The sequence below is a fragment of the Pholis gunnellus genome (genome assembly GCF_910591455.1).
Source record: "Pholis gunnellus genome assembly, chromosome: 19".
Taxonomy (NCBI): Eukaryota; Metazoa; Chordata; class Actinopteri; order Perciformes; family Pholidae; genus Pholis; species Pholis gunnellus.
The window spans coordinates 14,790,116-14,814,394 of record NC_136546.1 but is presented as its reverse complement, the minus strand read 5'-3'; the positions used below and the strand labels follow the sequence as shown (position 1 = coordinate 14,814,394).

The 24,279-nt window shown below is 42.2% G+C and overlaps 2 protein-coding genes across 2 annotated transcripts; both read left to right on the top strand.

The window, feature by feature from the left end:
• Positions 1–18,328, top strand: pinx1 (PIN2 (TERF1) interacting telomerase inhibitor 1). The gene is made up of 7 exons (XM_079180544.1): positions 1–18; positions 771–880; positions 990–1,082; positions 1,306–1,387; positions 2,166–2,258; positions 6,143–6,225; positions 16,851–18,328. Exons 1-7 carry the CDS (start codon positions 6–8, stop codon positions 17,547–17,549), a joined length of 1,173 nt encoding a protein of 390 aa, XP_079036670.1. The 5' UTR covers positions 1–5; the 3' UTR covers positions 17,550–18,328.
• A 2,451-nt stretch (positions 18,329–20,779) lies between these two features.
• Positions 20,780–23,985, top strand: sox7 (SRY-box transcription factor 7). The gene is made up of 2 exons (XM_079179787.1): positions 20,780–21,259; positions 22,320–23,985. The coding sequence occupies exons 1-2, from the start codon at positions 21,028–21,030 to the stop codon at positions 23,285–23,287; spliced, it is 1,200 nt and encodes a 399-aa protein (XP_079035913.1). The 5' UTR covers positions 20,780–21,027; the 3' UTR covers positions 23,288–23,985.
• Positions 23,986–24,279: the final 294 nt, after the last annotated feature.

Here is a 24,279-nt window from a genome sequence, read left to right as displayed (position 1 = left end):
TGTCCATGCTTGCTGAGCGTACGTAGATTTATGTTAGACTTTTGATGGATATTTCCCCTTTTCTTAAAAAATAACAATATGTATTTGTATGTTTTGTGTTCGCTTAAACCACTGCTACCCACTGTCGAGAGGCTTTCTTCTGAAAGTATTCTGTATTTCGTACTTGTCAAACTATTCGAGTAGCTAACATTAGCATTAGCATTGCTACATCAATCTAAACCAACACGTGTTTCTGCATCTGTTTCTGCAGTAACTTGTCATTAGCTCAGTTTAGCTTAACTGTGTTGTCCGTAATGGCCTAATATTTGTATTACTCTGTGTGCTTTCTTTCTATTAAACGTGTTGTAAGCGATGGCAGGTTGTTCTGTCTTTCGTTTGACTATAAAGCCTGGCTTCTTCCCTGACAGTTGGCAACCATTGTGTTAATAGTTAACCTGCATGCGTATGACACCGCTATATGACGTATGCCTTTGTAAGATCAGACTATTAAAAGGTTTTTAAATGTGTGAGCTGTGGATTTAATATAAAGCACATGGCAGTATGTCACAGCTGCACCGGGATAGGGCTACATCTGCCATATGTGTTAACAGAAACCGACTATACAGCGCGTTTAAACGCATTATTTGTCCTCTCTTACTACACACTAACACGTTTTGCTTGTGTGCACAAGGTCTAACGGTGGTCAGCGTTGCTCGTGCTGCTAGTTCCATGTAATGTTTTGGTGGATGGCTGTTATGTAATGATGCTGCTGCTGCTGCTCTCTTTTCCAGCCCGGAAGAAGCAGAAGTGGTCCGTGGACCCGAGGAACAGCGCCTGGAGTAAAGATGAATCCAAATTCGGCCAGAAGCTGATGGAGCGAATGGGCTGGTCCAAGGGCAAGGTGAGATGGATGTTTCTTGTTGGATCAACTGTGGTGATCTCTTAAGACATTTGACAATGAATGGATCAGTTGATGACACATGTTATGTCCTCTCTTTTTTCTCGCTAAGGGCCTGGGCCGAAGTGAGCAAGGCTCCACTGACCATATCAAAGTTAAAGTTAAAAACAACCACCATGGTCTTGGAACCAATGCCAGCTCTGAGGTGAGCATATGTAACACTTTTAGACGCAATAATTAAATGAAATCTTTTTGTTGCTCTGTTAGTTTTTCACCATTTTCATAAAGGGAGGATTCTGCAAACTGGCAACTGAGTGTAAAAGGTCCATATTTATATCTCTTAGGACTTTTGAAGTTGTCTTAAAAGCTATAAGGATATGTTATTGTCAATCCGATTTCTGTTGTGTTGAGATCTGTTGTTTTCACAGGATAACTGGATCGCACACCAAGATGATTTCAACGAGCTTCTTGCTCAGCTGAACAACTGCCACGGACAAAACAGCAGCGCTGGTATGTACGAACGAACGGCAGTGTTACGATGTAAAATGTGTCAACAAACAGGTTGAGAATGTATTTGTGGTGGTCAACTTCATGGGATGTTACCAACAAAACAGTGTCACTTGTTCTTCACAAACTAATTATTCGTGTTACATTAAAGAAAGCGTGTTAAATGATTTTAGTGTCAAGACAAAAACAAGGTCTTTATGGGTTTGTGCCCCTTGCCACATCATAGCTCACATTTGTATCTATATTTATTTGTTACATGTTGTTTAACAAAGTTAAAAAAGCACTGTTTAAAACCATGATGTTGCCGTACACATAAAATAATGTAAGTTACTATTGTTGATCATATCCGGCCAAAGATAATTTAATTTCACGTGTATTTATGATTGGATTTATTTCTCTCTGTAATTTGTGGGTAGTGATCTAGAAATAAGACATGCACTTAATATGTGTCACCTATGACTCACACTGGTACTACATTATCTAGAGTCACATGATATATATATACATTCCTGCTGTGGCTCTGTTTCAAACTACACCACCACACCAAAGTGCAGCTACTTGAGTGTGTTCCATCTATTGGACAGTAGAGGGTGCTGCACTGCAACATTTAGGAGGGAAAACATCTCGATACCTGCTGTCATACAATGAACATCTTCATTATCACTGTTCTGGGAGACAAAGCACATTACTCTTTTATGAGGTGGTAAAGAAATGCAATGGTGCTGAATGCTTTAAATTGTACCTACTGGTAACTATATTATTCTTGTATCACTATCTATAGAAGCTCCACCACCAGAGGAACCCAAAGGCTTCAGCTTAGAAGAGAAGTCCAAGACCTCCAAAAAGAGGCTCCATTACATGAAGTTCACTAAAGGTGAGTTTATCCTTTGGCAGCAGACAGAGATCAGAGGGATACAAATAGACCAAGAGGATGCTGTTTCTTTTCTTATTCTCAACAGTCATTACCGTGATTATGTATCAGGAAACAAACTGGGCCAAACTGGATCAAGTGTTCATTTTCTGCCCTGAAAATGTATTTGTGTGTTCAGCTTGGCACCTGTTTTCTAAGCAGCTACTAAAGTGTGTGCCTGTACTTTTTTTTTGTTTTCCACTTTCCATACAATCCACCCAGACGGGACAGAAAGTCTCGTTAACCATTCGTTGAGCCGTGTGCACTTGGCTCAGACCACAGATGCTGATCAGAGCCCTGTCAGGCTTGTGCTGGGTCACTTGGCCCGGTCAGTGCTAGGGGAGGTTATTAATAACTCTTCCTTCTACTTTCATTACTCCTTTACAACCCAGGAAGCCAAAATCTGCTGGTCAAGGCCAGTGTACTGATAGGCACGAGGAGGAATTTGGTGTTCAGGACCACTGGAGACTGAAATGAATAACCACTAACTCATAGTTTACTGCTGAGCTGCTTCTGCTTAAGCATGGGGCATAGTTGAGTGATTACGGTATTCATTAGTAATGAGCTTTTGATGTTGAAATTGCAAACTTTGCAATACTAAGCTGTTATTAATGTAGGTTATTTTTGTTGCAGTAATTCTACAAGTCCTTTAGCAGACAAGTAGTGCAAAGCTCATCAAATATCAACATGTGTTAAAGTGATTACTCTATAATCGTTTTTGTTATTGGGTTCAGATGTACCTCATCGGGTTAGCATACATGGGAAAACAAAATCTCAACTTTTGCTTCACCTGGAAGAGTTTTTTATATTTTACGTTATTCAATAGCAACTTCCTGTTTCCTGTTTGGGGCATCTGGCATGTCCATTTACTGGCCCCCCCCAAAAACAACACCTCCCAGAGGCTGCGTGACCCATTAGATGACCCGGCCAGATAAGACGTGGCCTCCGTCTCTTCCCCAGACCCTCTCACCCTGTTTTTGTGATCTTAATTTGGCAGGGGCCAGAAAAAGACTTGGTCCCTGGTGGATTGGATCCACCATACGCACTTAAGACACGAAGCACCGATATTAATGGTGTGATGATTTTCCTCCGGGTGCTCTCTTTTCTGCCCTAACTCTCTATACATACAATAGTCATGCAACTCGTTGGTCATATCTTTATGACAACATTTCAACACTGTACTGTGAATCCCACCAAACTGAGCTTATTGAATTGCTACACTTCTATTTGGACCTTTGTATCCTCGCATCTATATCCACCTCTCGTCCACCCCAAAACAACCTCAATGACCCCATGAAAAGCACTGAAAAAACAACCTTTTAACATTTTGAAAGCCACATTTGTCTGTTTATGACCAGACATTTGTGTTGACGGTGAACTTGGGCCTCTTCTATCCTCTTTGCATTAGGATACACTCGTACTCCCACCTGTCGTCAACTAGTCAGATCACGCGGGTCCTTAGATTCTAATTTATCTATTTTACCACTAGCCGTTTATAGATGTGGGGGGGAGGCAAAGAGCAGGTAGCACCTGACACTGCTATTGTTTGTTACATTAAGACATTTGAGATCCACTCTCTTTAGTATCTGTTTTTTCTCAGACTTTCAGAAAGCGGACCAGGAGGCAGTTAAGGGGAAATGCAGGTGTGAATGTTTTCACTGGAATCTAATCTTAGGCCGGTGTGTTGCTCTGTAGGCATTAGACACGTCGATGGCAACTTAACACCACTTTAACTTGTTTCTACTCAAAAGAGGCGGCAGCTGTTGTCATGCAACAGACGGGACGCTGGCATTACTCGTTTGTCCATAAACGATTCATAACTTGATCGGGAACTTGAGAGTTGAGTTCCGCCGGCCTTCAGTAGTGACGGGCATAAACTGTCACTACAGTCTTTTTTTTTATTTAAATGGATGTCTTTATGTAGTAATATAAATGTAATATTTATGGTTCTCTCACAGTTATAGTAGTATAGTACAGTTGACGTATTTTATTAATAGATTTTTCTATTTATCTGCTGTTAGTATTGCCTTATTGTGTCCAACTTGTACTCTGGATCAGCATGGGAAACCAAAAAGTTACCTGGCAACATATAACCAGCCACGCCTGTTTGCATGCCTCCATGACTGCTCTGATGCCGGCTCCCCTCCCCGTGAAGCTGTTGCCAAGTGAAGGCTTGATTATAGATTTAATGTTGCTAAGCGTGTTACATGAGAAGTTGGAAAAAGTCAAGCATGAAATCTACCATTTAAGAACCGGATATTATGTATAGTCATAAAAACAATATGTTTATAATGGGGTACTAAATTCCACGCATTGCTTCTTTAATACTAGTCTTGTTTATTCATTTATTAGTTGATCGGTTCATTTTATTGTGAAGTCTGTAAAAACATTGATGGAAAGAATAAAGTTGTGGCTTCGGAAACACCTTCCTAACATCTCCCCCTCCGTAGCAGCGCAGGCCTCCTCCTTACTCTCTCCTGCTTTTTTTTTTTTTATTATTGATATCCTGTTCAGGCTGGTTCCCTCACTGCCAGCGCTGACGATTGATGGCCTTTGTTTGCGGGGGGAAAGGCACCAAAATCTCCGCTGCTTAGGTCCGGGACCAGCAGCATAAACCAGTAACCCAGTTTTAATTGCTACCTCCATCTATCATCTGTCACGGCTAGCAAGGGGGGTTGATGCAGAATTTAACTACAGCTCTCCATCCGTTGGCTTTATCGCAACCATGGGGCTTTTCAACAAAACAAATGTTTGCGTTTCAGCCATTATGAGTCCGTAATTTTTTTTGTATTTGTCAAATTTGTGTGTTTCTTTTGTAGAGCCGCAGTGATGTGCTGGTCTGGTTTGGCTAGTTATCTGTACTGCCGGTTGTTGCCGGTTTCAACTGTACCCTTGGAAACCAGCGTGTATTCACAAACACTTTCCATTGCACACAAGCTTCATCCTGCGTCACGGCTTTCAGCCACCGTTTGAACGTTTCAGCTCCTTTTTTGTCAGAACATTGTTATTTGCACTTTCACCTGAAAGCCTGAGAATTTTGACAGGTACTTCCTCGTCCAAACAGCAGAAAGGTCGGGCTGGGCATAATTTTACATTTGACCCGAGTTCACTAGATGACACCCCCCCCCCCCCCCGCCGTTTATTTTAGTTTTGAACATACTTTCTTGGTTTTACTTCTTAGACCTGCATGTGCAGTGACTTTCAAAGCCAAGAGTAGGGGAGATAGAGGTTTAAAAGCAATAAATAACCAAATGTTATCAGAGCCCCACTGAAGGAAGAGGATGCAGCTGTACGAACAGGACCTGGGCTTGAGACAGGCGACTGTGTGCTCCAGGAGTCTTTGAGGCCTGGCTTGAAAATGGGAATCCGGAGGCGTGGCAGACCTTGTCGTTGGTTTATTGTTCTTTGCCGTTTTATCCCTGGAGCAGAAGTAAACCACGCAAACCTCTCCTTTCTTTGCTCAAGATACCACCTCCCCCTACCGTCTGCCCCCAACACACATACACAGACACACACACCTACTCGCTTTTTCATCTGCAACCATTACAGGTTGCCTAGGTAAAACCGTTGCCCTTTAGATCGCTTCGTTTTAGATTTATTTCTTTGTTTTTTCTGTGTGTGAGAAAATGTGATTGTTTAGGATCACCTTTTGGTGTATTTGCAAAAGTAGAAACCCACTAGTTTATGCCAGTAATATCTTTTTGTTTTGTGCATTGGAAGGTTTTGTGACTTTTTATCCTGTTGCTTAAATTAGTCTTTTTCTATGTGCCTTAATAAAAGAGTCCAAAACGGTTTCAAACATATTTTGAAGTTGCTGTATGATTCTGAAATGTTTTTTTCCTATTTAGGAAAGGACCTGTCCTCCCGTAGTGAAACAGACCTTAACTGCATCTTTGGGAAGAGAGGAAGACCTGCCGTTCAACAAGAGCAGGTAAAGATACGTCACATTATCCACAATTAGATCAAACATTTTCACTTGCACTAAAGTTTAATTTGGGCAGTCATTTTCCTTATTTCCATCAAAAATGCCTTTTTTGTCATTGTTTTATTTTAATTAACGATAAACGTGCAAATAAATAAAAAAATAAATTCTAATTGGTTTCATTTCTGTAAATAAAACAACCTACAAAAAACACTTACCTAAATACGCTCATGCAGAAACACAAAAGGAAACAAACTATAAACAACATAAACCAATCAAGTGTAATGCATATAGTTGAAGCATGACTCGTGATATGAAAAAATGAAAAACGTTTAAATAATTTTGGAACTGTATTTCCGATACGTCTTTCACAGTCAGTTTTTATCAATTATATCCAAAATAGAAAATATGGTCATGACTAATGGCTGTAATATGACAATAATACAGATTTTTAAAGGTACAAATGACTTTTTTCAGTGAAACAGTCATTTTGTAAACTGAGAGGCCTGTGATCTTTCTCCACCCAGTCAATGTCTGGTGTGAACTGGGGGAGGAGATAGCATACATCTAGCCAGGTAGCTCGAGCTTATCTGCCTCTGTCTTGGTAATTAAGGGCGACCACTGGTGCTGATGCCTCAATCATCGCTGCAGTATCATGTGAACAGCCTGTGGCCCTAGATTAGCCATGTCACATCGTCCAGCTTTAACACCGCCAACAGGCCACTGATGGCGGCAAGAGGACCTAAATCCAGTTAAGGGATTTGCACTCTTACCCCCCCGACTCCTCGCTCCGCAATCCCTCTCTTCTCTCCGTCTGTCTTGGAGCGTTCACATCAGGTAGCTCTAATGCCAGAGGGCATTATTAAAGGCAAATCAAAAATTGGGATGAGGTGTGCGGAAACCTGAAATGATGACGCTTGCAAAAAAAAAGTTCTCTTTTTGCTTTTGGCGTTGGCGGTTGGTCCAAACGTCACCGTGCCAGTTGGTGTTTTTGCTGGCGCTCGAGCTTTTTGAAACGTAGCTTACAGGCTCAGACAGATGCAAGTTACATTTCATGCTCAGTAAGTTCCTTTGGCTTACTTATGAAGAACAAAACCTCACTTGTTATTGAACCGACTTGTGTTTAGTCTGTGCCATTTGTTAAGGTCTTTATTTAGCTGCCTTGGAATAAAAAACAGAGCTTGAGTTATTAGAAATTCAATACAAGTATCTGCTCATGGAACTTGTGTACCGAAGGCACAGTTGAATTTATTTATATATACTGATAAATAAACACATAAGTATTAGCATAAAATCGCAATTGTCCCACCAATAAGATGCGTAAATATAATATAGATATTAGATGGTTTGAGTGCAAACAGATGGGACTTTTTTCTGACTTTGCCTGAAAATACACTGTGGGATTATTATTACAAAGACATGAGAATTGACGCAAGCAGAACTTCTATGTATTTGTTATGATTTAATGAATTCTCTTCATTTTATAAAACTGGTATTTTTTTTTGTGTCACAAGTTCTGCTGACTCCGTACAGAGCCAGCAGGACAAAGACAAATGTAGCTTTTGTACGCAGAGACACAGAAAAGCCTCTTGCTGGCTTCCTCTGTTTATCTCAAGCAGTTGGCTTGAAGAAATTGGCATCTTAAAATCCATAAATTGCACGAGAAAAAACATTTTCTATTCCCGCGCAGGTGCCGAGCCATAACATCACAATGGCTGCTGCTCCCTTTGCTGATTAACATTGGAAATGCAAGCAATATACACCACCATTTTCTCCCTAATCGTTTGGTTATGGGTTGTTATTTTTCAGCCAGGAGGGACACCATTGACCATATCGAAAACACTGAACACAATTACAATGGCATCCCATGAGGCCTCGTGTTGAAGCCCAGCAACGTCTGAGGTTGCTGGGAAGAGGTAAAGAGGCTGATGGACCAATCAAGCTCTAGGCATTGTCCAGAATCTCCTGCTAGTGTCCGCGACACTGCCAGTGACCCTCGGTGCACCCTGATCTGTGCTTACAGTACCCACCATTACCGTTACAGCACAAAGTACGCTCCACAGTATACACGCGTGCAGTAATCTCTGTACCCTTAACAGTTGTATTCTTAGGTAGTGACTATATCAACTTTAAGGGCGCTGATTTAGTGGTGAAATGGATTGGCAGGGGTTAGCGCCAGTCGCATTATCGCATATCTGCATCCTGACAAGGTGAGGCCAGGAGACCCGACCAAATGTGGGTCGGCTTCTCCTTCCCGCTCATGAATCTCCCGGCTCCTCACCCACCACCCACGGCTGTCTCTCCCAGCCTCCCTTCCACCAGTCCCACACTGCTGGGGTTTTCCTTCCTCCGCAGTGATGTGCTTCCTGCTTGCCTCTTATCGCTGCTCACAACGCTCCCTGAAATGCAGACAGACAGACGCGCACTCACACACACACACTCGGCTGTCCCACATGCCTCTGTTCATCAAAGGCCGGATTGGATGTGTTGAAAAGACCAAATGAGCACATGGGACAGATTATTAACCGTCTTATATTAATTGGTCCGATACAGTCAGCCACTAAGTTTCCTTCACTATTGTGTCACCTGAGCTATTGTCTTTTAAATATTGTTTTGGTGTAAACCTTCCGGCCTGACAGTGGAGCTGTAGCTTAGGTTAGAATTACCTCCTTTTTAAATGTTGAAGATAACTTTCACATCTGTGACATTTCCCATGTTAATGTATTTTACATAAGAATGTCTTTTACAGTTTTTGGAGAGCTTTTTGATATTCTTTAAACAACTATAGATGCATGAGGAAAAAAATAAAATGGAAGACTTAACTATTGTAGCCGTGTGAACTCCTCAATAGGCTTTAAAACACATGTGTTGAGAGGTAATAGTCAGACCTCTGATCCAAGAATAATTGAAAGCCTAAGCAAGCATGTTGATGTCAACTTTGAATAATACACTAATCAATGGTAGAAACACATTTTGTTATTAGAGCATTTGACAAAGCTGCAAGTATTAAAGGCATACGAAACACACTCCACTTTATTAGGTACACCTGTACAAGCTGATGCAATCCAATACAACTGTTCTGCCATAAAATCTACTTTTATGATGCTTATTCAGTTTAAAAAATATATAATACAGCCCGGTATAAAACCACAACTAACTATTACATTAGTTCTAAACATATAATTGAATATAGACAAATGGATGACCACCATTTCACCCACAACCTCATTCCACCATACGGTGCAGCCACTTGAACATGTATGCTTTAAAACCATTATTTACACTCCCTAACCAGTGAGGGTTATCAAGCTGTGGTGGAGCACCTGTCCATCTACATGGCTCTCTGTTATCCATCACCCGTCCCACGCTCGCAAGCCCCCCTCCATCTCCTGCCTCCTCTTGTGCCCCGCAACACAATTACTCACAGCATGACAAACGACAGGCTCGCTCTGCCGAGATATCAAAAAGCCCCGGCCACTTCTAAATGAAGGCACTTTGGCAGCCCTGTGCTCCCCGTGCTTATCGGCCGACGTGCAGTGCCCCTGGCCGTCCTGCGTCCCCCCCCCCTCTCTTTCCTCCACCTTCTCCACCACCGTGCCCTCCTCAGGGGGTTTAGTTAGGGGAGCCACATGGAGGGCCAGCCCGGCTTGATTTATCTCCCTCGCCCCTCTGCCCGACCACTCAGGCAGGCCGAAAGAGCCGACGAGGCTCCAACGGGCCTCAGCTCGAAAGCCCGGCATTAGCTGAAATAAACCATTCTGCCGCCCAGTGAAAAATGTCCTCTGATTGGCTAATTAATCAGTCAAAGGGGAGCGACGCGGCTTGTGACTTGAGGGACCCAAGCGGGCGACCGCAGAGGGCCTGCTGATAAATAGACTCCCCGCCGATTCATATATCAACAAAAGTTAGTCATTTTTTAAAGCCGCCAGCTCAGATGAAAGTGGAAACTAGCCGTAGTTTTATTTCTCTTCCTACATTTGCTTCTACGTTTCCTTTTCCTGGGGGGGTGGGGGTGTTTTGAAAAAAAAAAAAAGATGAAATTTCTTTTTATCATCTTTTTTTTTTTTTTTTTTCTTTCTTACTTTTAAAGCCTTTAAAAAAACTAAAATAATTTCTAACAAAAAGTATATGACTGTAAAAAGCCATGATGACATTTAAACTTTGTCATTGAAATAAATGTTAGAGAAAATGAAATTAGAAAGTTGTAATATCATTTTACTGTAGCTTAACGCAATCGGCTCAATTTAATTTAAGTGCAGTAAAAAACAATTTATAAATTTCCGTAATTTTATGGTGATATAAACATCGATCAGTTTGTTAGTTCTGTACTCCTTAAAATGTCAGGGAAGAAGAATGGTTGAGTATAATCTGGTGCGAGGCTTGTTTTGACGTCTGAACCCTCCAGTCAGACATTCGGTACGGCTCACCCTGCTCTTGGGTCAGCATGACCTTTTGCGGCCTCTCCCACTCCCACTCGTGTTCAGGCACAAAGGGCCGAGGATCAGGCCTCATCGGGTGGCACCTGTTGCAAGTCTTTCCTGCCCACGCGTCGTCCGCATGAAGGATCGCACGTCAGCGGGCGCTCCCCCGATACCACCGTCTTAAGGAATATGGGGCAGGGGCGGCGGCGGCGCGGTTTGGGGGCTCGAGCGTTTGGCAGATGTGTCGGCAAGGAGCCAAAGAGCCGATGGGCGGAGTCGAGCAGTGAAACTTTGCTGACGGCGCAGAGGAAAAATGTCTTCACTGGGAAAAAAATTGTCTTCAACTCGGGTTTCGCGGGGTTCACAGGTTACTGCTGTGGCCTGTGAACGGCGAAGTGAGGTAGTGTTGTCAACATTATTAATAACTGGGCTGGTTGTTGTAGATGAGGCATACAATTGTGCCATTAACATATCTTTAGTTGCTATCATTTAAGACTAAGACATCAGTGTTATTGCAGATTGAGAAGTGTTTCTTCCATTTCGGTTAGTTTAAATCTCTACATTTGTACCTAGCTGTTAACTGGGTTATTCTTTATTCACTTTATTCTTTATTTTGCTTTACTTATTTGCTGAGTTCCGCTGCATTGAGTAACCAACAGTATAAATAGAAATACGGCACCAAAGCAGAGATTTTCTTTTTGGCTCAGTTGTCCATCAACCTCCATAATACATCTGTTGAAAGGGGTTGCCGGTGTAAACGTGTGTTGTCGCGTTGTGGTTGGTGCGGTTTGAATGGGCCACTCATGCAGGGTGAACGCTTTATTGTGAAACTGAAGAGCTCTAATTCATTCTCAGATAACATCTAATTGCTTCAAGAAAAAAAGCTTTCCCTTTCTTGAGCGCGTCTGTTGACGGGCCCTTTTGCTTCTACCGCCGAAAATATCAAGACCCGCCAAGCGACCCCCCCCCCCCCCCCCCTGCTGCAAATACACACATTTACCACCTACCTCCCTGGCAGTTCTGTGGACTGCTCCCTCCTGGCATGCCAGCTCGCTGACACTTACAGATTAGCGCAGGACAAAAAAGAAAAAGAGGGCGTCTGTCTCTTAGTTACGGGCCTAAGCTAGAATACATGGGGCCGGGGTAATTACCGCCTGGTGAAGCTAACCGCCCAAAGATTTCCAGCCCTCTCGGCTGTTTACAGCCGCCGACTACCATTTAATCACTGACTCTTTAATCTAATAAATCACAGCTGGGGGAAATAATCACTGTATCTTCCCTCTCTGGGGTTGGGGTGGGGGTTCCCGATGCACTCTAGGGCGGCATTGTCGGCAAGCGTTTGCAATGTTGAACAAGCACAGGGCAGTCATGCTGCATGCATAATGTTGTCTTCATTTGTTACTTATGATAAACGTTCTCGCACCGGGCACAAAGTGCAATTTTTCAAACCCCATTTTTTTTGTGTGTGTTTTGTCTTAACTACACACAGAGAGTATGCCTTTTACAAAAGTACAGCTTTGTGGAAGCTTCCATGTGTGGCGTTTAATGTACTTACTCTCCATCGTTTTATAGTTTTTAACTTTGTTACTTTGTGAAAATTGTATTTTAGGGTCACATTGGGGGCAGTGGCATTATTTAAACAAGTATTGATGTCAACCGAAGGGTTTGCTTATTTACCCGAGAATACGGTCAGCCACCTGTTTTTCCGTCCGCCCACATCGGGCCCATGAAGGATGGGCTGCTGAACTTGTGTGCTCATCAGGGAGAGACAGCTGGCTAATCAGGGCCTGATCCATAGACCTTGAGTATCGCCAAATTTATTATTGTGGCAGGACAATGAGGGCACACTCATGTAATTACAGTCCAAACCAATATTGGCTAGAAAATATTGGAGAAAAAAAAAAGAAACGGCAAGTAATGCAAACGGGCAGTTTTAAAGAACATTAATAGGCGACTGCAGCTTTGTCAAATGCTAATTAAGATGTGAGCCAGAAGGTGACTTAATATCTTTTGGAAAGCAAATTTGTTTTAATAACTTTTAGTAAATCTAATACGAGTGAACTTCTCAACCTTGCACCTTCTTCAGTTTTTACACTATTGCATTAGATTATTTTTTCTGACAATGTACTTTATATAACCATTCACCATTTTTTATGATTTCTCTATTATTTTTAAACCTCATACTAATACTTTTAAGCAACCACATTCACTAGTTTTATTGTGCAGCAGGGAAACGGCGCGGCCAAAACACCAATGTTGTGCTTTGCCACACAATTTTAGAAAAACTTCCGTTCATGAAAACAATTGGAGGCGAGTGTTTAATTGCTAAATTGGCAATGCCTGGAATTAGTGATGCAACTGACCATTCAGTCAATCATGAGTTGGAAACCATCCTCTCATAACCGATCCACACCAGCGCTCCTCTATCTACAGATGAGGAAATAACTAAAGGGCAATATTTTCTAAATGTAGAGCCGTCCGTAGGACTACCTTCATGTATTCTAGTACTTAATTGTGCCCTCTGAAGCTGAGCAATGTAGGGGACGGATTAATAGACCTTTACTCTGTATTAGCAAAGTTTTAAAGGCCTTGGATTGGGATCAGAACATCCCTAAAAGTATTTGTTCTGGAATTCTAGACATAAAATAGCTTTACTTGCTACATAATTAAAGTTGTTTGCCGATCTCGTTGAGTCAAAAAAAGTTTCACATGCACTCTAGTGAACCTTTTTTTTCTACCATCCCTCTGGCTGGCTTGATTGACTCTCCTCCTGAATATGTTGGCCTCAGATTCTTGGTACCTTGGCACATGTCTTACCACTGGCGCTCCAGCGGCCACATTAGCAGGGACAGATAGAACTGGAGTGTCTTGAAGGAGGCGGCCTGGTGAATGTCTTCCCACCCTCTCCTTTTCTCTGGGACCCTCAACGGGCCCTCCCTGTGTTCCCTGCCCAGCCCCAGCCCCCGCCAGGGGAGAGAGTGGAGCAGGAAGGGCCCGATAGCCAGCCAGACCGCTCCTCTGCCGAAGGAGCCTTATCTCAGAACTGCACACAGTGCACTGAGCGCATCCCTTTCCTGGGGTTCTGGGTCCGGCAGGAGGAGGAGGAGGAGGAGGAGGAGGAGGAGGAGGAGTAGACACGACTGGATATAGGTGTGTTCTCCAACCCCGCTGTGTTGTAGTCTGGGACTACCTTTTCAATCATTCTTCTCTAGTTCCAGCAATTATGTAAACTCATAAATGATATATGCTTGTGTCCCTTCTTGAACAAATCCCATTGGAAATAAACTTTGCTCTTCAAAATTTGGTGTAGCGTTGAAATAGTAAAACTTATGTTCAATTTAGTTTTCGGCTTTACAAAAAAAAAAATGTAAACCACTGTGGCGTTATTATTTTGTGGCATGAACAAGTTTTACTTATCCACTATGCACTGTATATTTACGTGTATTGTTGTGCGTCAGTTCAGTGATTAAAAATAGTGACTGACCAACTGAACTGCAAACCTCTGCTGAAAATGTAGCTGCATTAAGTTACCATTGACTAAAACTAAAGATATTCTGCATTTGTTTTATGCAGTAATTGACTGGCCATTAACAATTCAGGAAAGTAAATTAGTAAAGCAGCCATTTTAGTAAATATTCCTTAATAAATACATTGAAAATACTGAACTACATAGTGCTGAATGGTGGAGCTACATCATTGTGTGTTTCACCATTTTTGTGTTTAGGGTTTTTAGCCAAAATAATAATTATAATTTTTGTCTCATTATTGCCGTTCTGTGTGGCTGCCATTCGGGGTGCGCATGAGAGCGTGCTGCTACAAGCCTACTGTGTCACTACTATTTCAGCTGTTGAAAGATAGATAAATAGTTTTGAGCATCTCAACCCTCACCAAACGAAACGATCAGAATTTGATCTCATCGGTCTGATTGATTTTATATAGTTAATTTTTTATTCACTCAAATGATATCCCGATTGTTAATAACACATTCATAACAACACTTATTTTTGCTTTACCCGGACTCTAAGGAAGTTATGCGGCGCAAAGTGGTGATACTGCTGTGCTTACATTTTGGTATTATATCATAAGTTCATCAAATGGCTTTTTGTGATTGCTGTATTTTGTGACTATTGTGTTGTCCTGTTTTTGTTTTTAGGAAAGATTTATTCTGGTCTGAGGGTTTTGTCTCATGCCTGCTGTATAGTATAATATAGAATGGCACTCACACAGAAATGGTGAATGTCAATAACACAAATACCTGGAAATGGGGAAAGAAGATCTCAAACATTACTGCCGAGTTGTTTCTTAGTAACATGTTGCCCTCGGCACTCACCAACAACAATCTCCAGGGCTGCCAGTAATGCTGACTGTACCTGGTTTATATCCCTACTGTACGTATGTGTGTCCTGTCGGATCAGGGTCTAATGGAGATCCCCAGGCAGAGAGGACATAGGACCAAGTTCCTGCTACTTGCCCTGATGAAGGCGCTTCTCTCAGTCACTCTCCCCCTTTTTCTTTTTCCTCCCTCGCTCATTCACCCTCTCCCTCTCGAGAGTAATTTCACAGGCAGTTCTAAAGTGGCCCCCAGCCATCTTCCCTAATCCCAGTTACATGTTGTTTGGCGCTGTCAGCTCTAAGCCACATCTCGTCTCTCCCAAGCAGAGAGGATGCCATTGTGCAGTAACAGGGAGTATAGATTTTCTCTGGGAAGTTGGAAAGTTTTGTGTAATGGCACCCTCACCTGAAGGGCCTTACCCCCCCCCCTTGTTAGAAGTTGGGGTTCTTTCTGGTCTGATGTGGCGGAAAACTTTGAACACCTGCGTTGTCATTTAGCCTCCATCATATGTTCATAACTGTGAGGCCATTGTATTGAGATAAAGTACAGAATAACTCAAGAGATCAAGTATGTCTTTGTCACATCATGATGTTACATGCATCATTTATAGCCTTAAAAAAGTATTGAATGAGGGGTGTATTTGCAGAGTAATCATTTCTTACCATATTGATCATTATATTACGCCACAAAAACAATGTTTCCCTTATGGAAGTATATTGAGCCTAGTTGTGGGTTAAGACAAATAGCTTGTCTGGTTTCACTGAATAATCCTAAAAAAACAAATACATTTACTGAAAACGAGGAAGCCCAGTGCATAAGTAGGAACGTCACTCTGCATTTCAGTTTATTTAGGTCCCACAAGATCCACATTGTTTTACCAGCCCATCGGTTAGTTTGTCCGTCTCAATCAGTGTCGAGGGTCAACGTAGTGTAATCTGAATGTAAAGGCTTAAAGGCCAAAACCACGAGGTGACTCGACATAAAACGCTGTTTTCAATTCATCTCTCTAATCTGTAGGGTTTGAAAAATGCCGTCCACTTCACAAACTCCGAGGCAATACACAGAGCGGCAGCATTGTTTAGTGCGACTCTCAGGAGAAGCTCCTGTATTCTTCTGGACAAATCATTATGCATTGAGTAGGCCATTAGGAAAATGAAGACAAATGGGTCGCAGGGGTGAAGTGACAAATTGTTCCTGCTGGGGAGTTAAAATCTAGACTGTGTTGTACCTCTCGGCTGCTGTTTTAATAATGTAGCCTAAAGGCTGGACAGACGACTCCCTGACCAGAGTGGAGACAGTTTAACCAAAACAAATGAATGAGTTCTTGCTCTTTCCTCCTTTTTAACAACTACTGTCGGTGTTTATTTTGGCAAAGGGTTCAAATATTTCTAAACCATGTGAAATGATTCCCTTAAGTGGAATGCATTTTATATGATGTTGAAGCAGTTCTGTAGTCTCACAATGTGAACAGAAATAAAACCTCTAGTACACTGTCAACACTTCAACACTTCTGGTTTATTTATTTTTTTAAATAAGTATTGTTTTTAGTCAGAGAGAGATGGCTGTTAAGGACTGTGCGAGGACACACAGCTGGATGTGTGAAGCTACATTGTGTTGTAAGAAGAAGATGATGATGAATGTCACGTGTGACAATTAGGTCCAGTGATGCTTATTTTAAGATGATCCTTTAACACCTATTGTTACCTCAACATCCTATTTTGGGCTCTTTCACAAAATTCTGCCTGTTTAATCTATGCATGATGACTGACGATCACTTAAGCTCCTTGTGGCGTGTGTGTGTGTGTGTGTGTGTGTGTGTGTGTAGATTCTCTCATGTTGCATTAAATCCTAACTGTCTTTCTGGTGTGTTTTTGGTCTAGGAGAGCAACAGCAGTGATTCTCAGGGTGAGCCGGAGAAGACTTTTGCTCCTGCTGCCTTTGAACTGGATACGGAGTCCATCACCAATACTGTGAAAAGTACTCTCACTATGCAGGAGTATTTTGCGCAGCGAATGGCTCAGTTGAAGAAGGATCGTGGACAGGCGCAGAGTACGGCACCCTCAATGGAGACCAACGAGACATCCGGTCCACCTGATGAACTCAGTCCCGTCCTCATCAGCGACGACGACTCGGAAGAGCCCAAAAAGAAAAAGAAGAAGAAGAAGAAGAAGAGCAAAAAGTCAGCGGATGACCTGGAAGTGGTAGAAGAGCACAGTACTGCCGCTCCTATCGTAATAGAGGACAATGAGGATGAACCACAGAAGAAGAAGAGGAAAGTGGTAGAAAGCGAAGGAGCTACAAATGAGATTTGTAGCTCCATCGCTGGTGAGGAGCAGAACTGTGAGGAGATGCCTCCTTCCAAGAAGAAGAAGAAGAAGCTTAAAAAACACCACAAGGAAACTGAGCTACTAAATGGACATGGGCCAACTGAGGAGCAAACTGTAGAATCTGAGGTTGTTCCCAAAAAGAAGAAGAAACACGGAGAGGAACTGGATGATGTAGTTAAAGAGGAGGAGGACGAGGAGGAGCTGGTAGAAAAGAAATCCAAAAAAGACAAGAAAAAGAAACATCAAGACTAGGATGGAATTGATAGAGTTAGCCTCCAATGCGACCAGTCCTTTAGGGGAACTTGCTACTTGTCCTATTATAAACATCATGTGGACACGTGTGCTGAGTAATTGGCTTTTCCCGAGCAAGTCAAATGTCCTGTACAGATACAATCTTATGACCTATGAAAAGAACACTTGAAGCTGCCCAGTAGAACCGCAAACGTGTACTGTCGTCCACTTGGATACACATTATTGTGTCAGATGGTAAAATGCCTACACTTCCAGGAAAAGTGAAACATTTTGGGAAATACACTTATTGACTTCCTTGTTACTTTTAGACGGAGCCAGTCCAGCGGTTTCCTCATTCCCAGTCTTAATGCCTCGCTAAGCTATTCAGCTGTAGCTTCATATATTTAACGGACAGACATGAGTTACATTGATCTGCTCATTAACATGTATTGTCAAAAACCATCGTTTGTCTTACCATCTCGTATGCATCAGCATTATTTATTTAGCATTCAGTCGATTTTATTTTCTTGCCAGCAATTAGTTTTCACCATCTAATTCCAGTTCTTCCGACGATGAATATTGCTAATTGAAAGTGACCGAAGACATTTTTGTAAAAATGGAAGCCCACAGACATTAGTCTCCTTGATGTGATATGAATTGACAAATATGTACAGATGAAATTTGAGGATGTTTTGCTAAAAAAATTCTGACGCATTCATGAGCTGTAAGAAATCAGGCTTCACTTTGGAGCTTTAACCAGATCAAATCACTTTTCTTTTTAATAAATCCAAATATCAATACATGTGTGTTTTATTGTTTTTTTCCCCCCTTCATAGGTGGAGTGAAATGTAGGTGAATTTATTAAGTAAACAGTGGTGAGGAGAAATAGTCTTACTTCAGTGGAGCAGTGCCTTGTATGAGCTGATCAGCTGTAAAGGAAATCTGAAAACAGTGGTTTACATCTCCAAACACGGATGTCTTTTCACCTTTTCCTCTTCCAAATATGATTTATGAGGTTACGAAATCTTTTCTTTGACTTTGACAGATGAACTATGAACAGGCCAGTCTTGTTGAGCAATGAGTGGGTGGTATAAGTCAAAGGAGGAAGACGGAAACTAAGGCTGTCCAGTCGTGCGTGTCAGAACAACATAGCATTCCTCGTCACTATTTCGGCTTTGTAAATTACAAAAATGTACATTTGACATTTGGTCATTTTGTCATCCTGGGATGTAAGAACAACCTGTGTGTGTGTGTGTGTGTGTGTGTGTGTGTGTGTGTGTGTGTGTGTGTGTGTGTGTGTGTGTATGTGTGTGTGTGTGTGTGTGTGGATCTCAGGTGTTCTTTTTCCTCATACTTTACTCATGGCATTCAATTCAGTTCATTACAAAACCTTATCAGTCACAGTACGAATATACTGCATATTTGTTCAACCAACATTACTGACATATTTGCATATAATGATGCTCATTTTGATTTTAGAAAATTACACTAAACATATACATCGAATGTGTAAAAGCAGGATATATCTGACACAGAGAAATATCTAATAAAAGTGACAAAGGTTTAGCCTTTTAACTTTTAATTTGAATGTGTTCTTGCTTGAAGTACGTTACCATAGTGAACTTTCTATAAAGAGCCCACGTACATGGAGACAAACCCCTTCCTCAAGTCTCCAGTAGCCACATGTCTTTTACACTGAAAGAGTGAACAACAGCAGGCTGATACAGCTTCCACCCACACAGCCGTTAGTCATTTCAGAAACCCCAAATATGCAAATGAGATGTGAAACTTTGGTCCCTCCCATTGCCAGTCTGCTGTCTGTCTGTACTGTACATGCACTGGCGCTCACTCCTGTGCCCCCATCAGCTCACACACTTGTTGTGAAATGCCTTTTAGCAGCACACTGACTTCACTTCACATGCGGCCCTCGTCGGACTGGCCCGGCCGGCCCTATATATCACTGATGTGCCTACTCTACACACTATCTGTGGCTTCACAGGTGACGTATCCTGTTCCTGTTGGGGGCGTGAGATTGGGAGGGGGCAAGTTTCACAAAAAACTAGAGCTGACACTTCAGTTTGATGATTGAGGAGGCATGACCAACCAAAAAGATGTGTATTACAATTTAAGATGCATGTTGCCTCTGGATTAAGTCTGGAGGAAGGAAGTTAGAGAAGAGTTAAAAGCACAGTATCTGTCGGGTTACTCCCTCCCCCATAAATACTACAAACCAAGACACCATCTGACCTATGATCAACAGTAGCTGTGCTCAGGCAGTGTGTGTGTGTGTGGGTGTCCGTCCTTCTTTGTGAGAGTGTGAACTACTCCATGGCTGCAGCCCAAGAGTATCCTGTCAACAGGAACTCAAGGATTTGATATGCACCCGCCTCTGGCCACAGAAGGAAACTGATTTGTTTGCGGTGTGTTCAGTGGTTTTATCTCTTTTGTCCCCCACAGATGTGTTCAGAGGTTCCACGTGGATCTGCACCCGAACTGTAAAAAAAAGAGGATATTTTTTCCTCCTCTGACGGATGTTTAAACACAGGCTTCTGCATTTAGATGTTCAACAGGAATTATGTGGAAGAATATTTTTAGAAAGCTAGAAAAATGATGTTGAGTGCAGCTCATTATGAAAACATAAGAAAAGTTTTTCTTTCATTTTTAAATGACGGACCATGGAGATCTTCTTAGGAAGTTCAGTGGGAATCTAAAAACGCCACTTCAGCTCAGTTCAATGTTTGAGTGTAGGCCTACTGCCGAACAGGTTAGATACGTTTGACAAGTGTGAATTTCCTTGTTGATGAGGGGGAAAAAAAACAACCTGATATTGCCAAATCCCTCTGTCATAACATGAGCATGAACTTACATGTAAAATTAGTAATCGGTTTTATCTATAATGGCTGCAAATGAAATGACCGACTTTGGTCCCATGTGAATTCAACCCATAATCATGACCTGCACAGTGACAGCTAACGAGCATTATGAGTTTAGTTTGTTCGTTATCTGTCAGTGGAAAGTAATGTTTTGTTGTGAGGCCAGTTTAAGTAGTTAGTGGTGTTGAAATGCTTCTCTCTCTCTCTCTCTCTCTCTCTCTCTCTCCGTCTCTCTCTCTCTCTCCCCCTCTCTCTCTCTCTTTCACGGGGCTCAACTTGCAATCAAGGAGGAGCCGAGAGTCCTCCGGGGCTTCTCCTGGAACCTGCTCCTCAAATATAAAGCGCGCTCCCCATCCACCAGGAAAGACTGAATCATAATTCACAAGGAGGAGACGCTGCTTGAGCATATCTCTGGTTTCGCCTAAAACTTTTACTGACATCTGACTGTAGCCTGTAGCTCTAGTGATCTAGTGAGTGTGAGAGACACTGCTGAATTAAAAAAAAAACAGTTCTAGTAGGTTTTTAGTTTTTTAATCCGCCGCCAGTGTATCTCCACAGAGAAGTCAACTTGTCCGCGCGAAAGAGTGAGAAGCGCATCTTAAGTTTGGAGAGGAGAAAGCGCGCAGATGGCAGCCCTCATCAGCGCGTACTCGTCGTGGCCAGAGTCCTTCGAGTGTCCTCCGGGAGACGGGGAAGTGCCCGACGGACATGGCCCGCACAGGACCCCCGTGGACAAGGCGCCGGAGCCGCGGATCAGACGTCCCATGAACGCGTTCATGGTGTGGGCCAAAGATGAGCGCAAACGGCTGGCGGTTCAAAATCCAGACCTGCACAATGCCGAGCTCAGCAAAATGTTGGGTGAGATGAAGTTATTTTAAGTTTTATTGATTTAAGTGTTTTGTTGAGCTAGGAATTATTATTATTACTATTTTGTTATTGTAAATAATATTACTGTTTTGTTTTTTTAAACACCCACACACTTATAATTCCCCCCAGGCCTCGGCTGTTTTACAAAAGTTTTAAAGTTGTTTCCAACACCAAAAAGATATGTAAATTAAATAAAAAAAACTATTCAAGGTGTTTAGGAAGAAAAGACAACAAATCGACGTGTTTAATCGCAGTTGGTCATAATTTAGATCGAGTAAAATAACCACGTAACTTCCCAGCTATTATAGTATGAAGCGCGTTGCCAAACCCCTCTGAATTTAAACGGTAATGTCTCTGTAAAAACGAAATCATTTGTTAGGACCATGGACATAGAAAAGGAATGAAATGTATGATTTTGCGTTGGATTTAGGCCATTTGGATTAGTGTTTAATGTTAAGCTCAAAATCTGGCACTCTCGCACATCTGAAATCATCTTAAAGCCAATTCCAAAACAGCAACACAAAATATGCTGTCATTAATAAAGGTAACATTGCCACAATGGTTATGTTAAATAAAGCATTCTTAACTTGAAGCAAAGTCCCTTAAAACGATTAAGAATGTATAGGGAAGCTGAATATTGAGGTTGTGTGAAAAGTTTTAATACAAATGTTTTTTTTTATTCTAGAGAAAAAAATCACACACTTGAGAAATATACGATAATTATAAGTTTTTGTTTTACAGTAAAGGAATACTTATATTATTATTTGTGTGATGTCTGTTGTATAGTGCTATTTAAACTTTGTTTTGATTGTGTTTTAATCCCACCATTATTCACAGGGAATTTAGAATCTTATATCCGATAAAAGAGTTTAATCCTAACATTTTAGAATGTTGTAGAAGGTTGTTAGTGTGTGAGGGATTTTAATTTAGAGTTGGTATAACAGACTTTAAATATGAAATAAAAAAAAATGGTGCAAAAATAAATGGCGAGCTAATCTATTGAAACCTATTCAAGATTTGTAGTTACATTTTTACAAAATTCTTCTTGCAGGCAAGTCATGGAAGGCCCTGACTCCCCCTGATAAGAGGCCCTATGTGGAGGAAGCAGAGAGGCTTCGGGTGCAGCACATGCAGGACTACCCCAACTATAAGTATCGGCCTCGCCGGAAGAAACAGCTGAAACGCATCTGCAAGCGAGTGGACCCTGGCTTCCTGCTGAGCGGCCTGGCCCCTGATCAGAACGTCCTGCCCGACCAGCGAGCCCTCTGTCGCCCCCTCGACAAAGACGAGGGCAGCCCTAATGGTATCAGGAGCGGGTTCTCCAGCCCCAGCCCTTCTCTGCCCAGCGTCAGAAGCTTCAGAGACCCAGCTTGTTCCAACAGCAGCTTCGACACCTACCCCTACGGCCTGCCCACTCCCCCTGAGATGTCCCCCTTAGACGCCATGGACCACGAGCATGTACCCCACTCTTATTATTCAACATCTGGTAACTCCTCCTGCTCTTCCTCCTGCCCAGATGAGCACCACCAGAATCAGACACACATGGGCAGCCCGCCCCCTTACCACACTGACTACGCTCAGACCCAAATCCATTGTGGGGGCACACACATAGGTCACATCTCTCACATGTCCCAAACCGGTGGCGGACTGATCCCTGGCCCTCCGATGTCTTACTACAGTACCTCATCTTTCTCCCAGATTCACCACGGGCTCCACCAGGGCCACCTGGGTCAGCTGTCCCCCCCACCAGAGACACAGGGTCACCTGGAGACTCTAGACCAGATGAGCCAGGCAGAGCTTCTGGGTGAGGTGGACCGCGATGAGTTTGACCAGTACCTGAACTCCACTGGGACCGGGTTCCACCCTGAGCAGGGCAGCAGCATGACTGTTACAGGACACATCCAGGTTGCGTCTGCGGCTACTGCCCCTCCATGTCCCAGCAGCACCACAGAAACCAGCCTCATTTCGGTGCTCGCGGACGCAACAGCGGCCTACTACAACAACTACGGCATCTCGTAAGCGCCCAGTGTATACATGTTGCTGATCGGAGACACTACGGGGGGGTTTAAAATGGGTGAAGACATTGGGATGTTGTTGCACCTGGGTGCCAGTAAGGGAAAAATGTCTGTGCTTTGATCTGTAAATTCAAATCTCATATTAGCATATATGAGGAAAATCATCCCACCATGATTTGAACCTGAACTGATTACTGAGCAAAATGATTGTCTGGAGCCGAGGAAAGAACAAAGAGCAATCGGAGGAATATGAAGAAAGGGAGATGGACACCTCAGGGATGCAGACACACAATACTATAGTATGCCACCTCCAGTTGTCATGACAGAAGAACAATCGTAAAGACATGTTGTCCACTTGTAAATGTCACCAGTTACTGTTGCCACTGCGGCATGTACAGATGCTCTTTAGAAGCTAATTTAAGTCCTTTGATGTTTCGCATAAATGCTAACTGTAATGCTATTATCAACGCTTTCCATTTGAATGTTTGTACTATATGTTCTCTCTCTCTCTCATTTGTTTGGGAGTCTTACCTCAGTAGTTGTAATTGAATGAGGTTTTAGTTGGACATTTCTTATGCAATTTAACAAAACGGTGTATAATGAAGAAAAAAGGGGGTTTATACTTCTTCTCAAGTACTTAATAATATATAATCATAACCTCTACCATGAAAAATAATAATGGTAACTATAAATGTATGCTGATTTAAGTTTGTGAAAGACAATAATTTAAAATAAAGTTACATTTTTATATAACGCAGTTGCTTACTTGGATGATGCTCCCACAGAAAACATACCACAACAAAATAATGATGTATTATGAAGTATTGGTAATAACTGATACACTTGAAAGGAATTATGCAATGGCGGATGAAACACATTTCCACTCATATATATATATATATATATATATATATAAAACACTTAAGGAATACAATCAGATTTCTGAAATAAAACAATAAAAGAAGGAAAAATAGTCATGCTATAGGTTTTTAAACA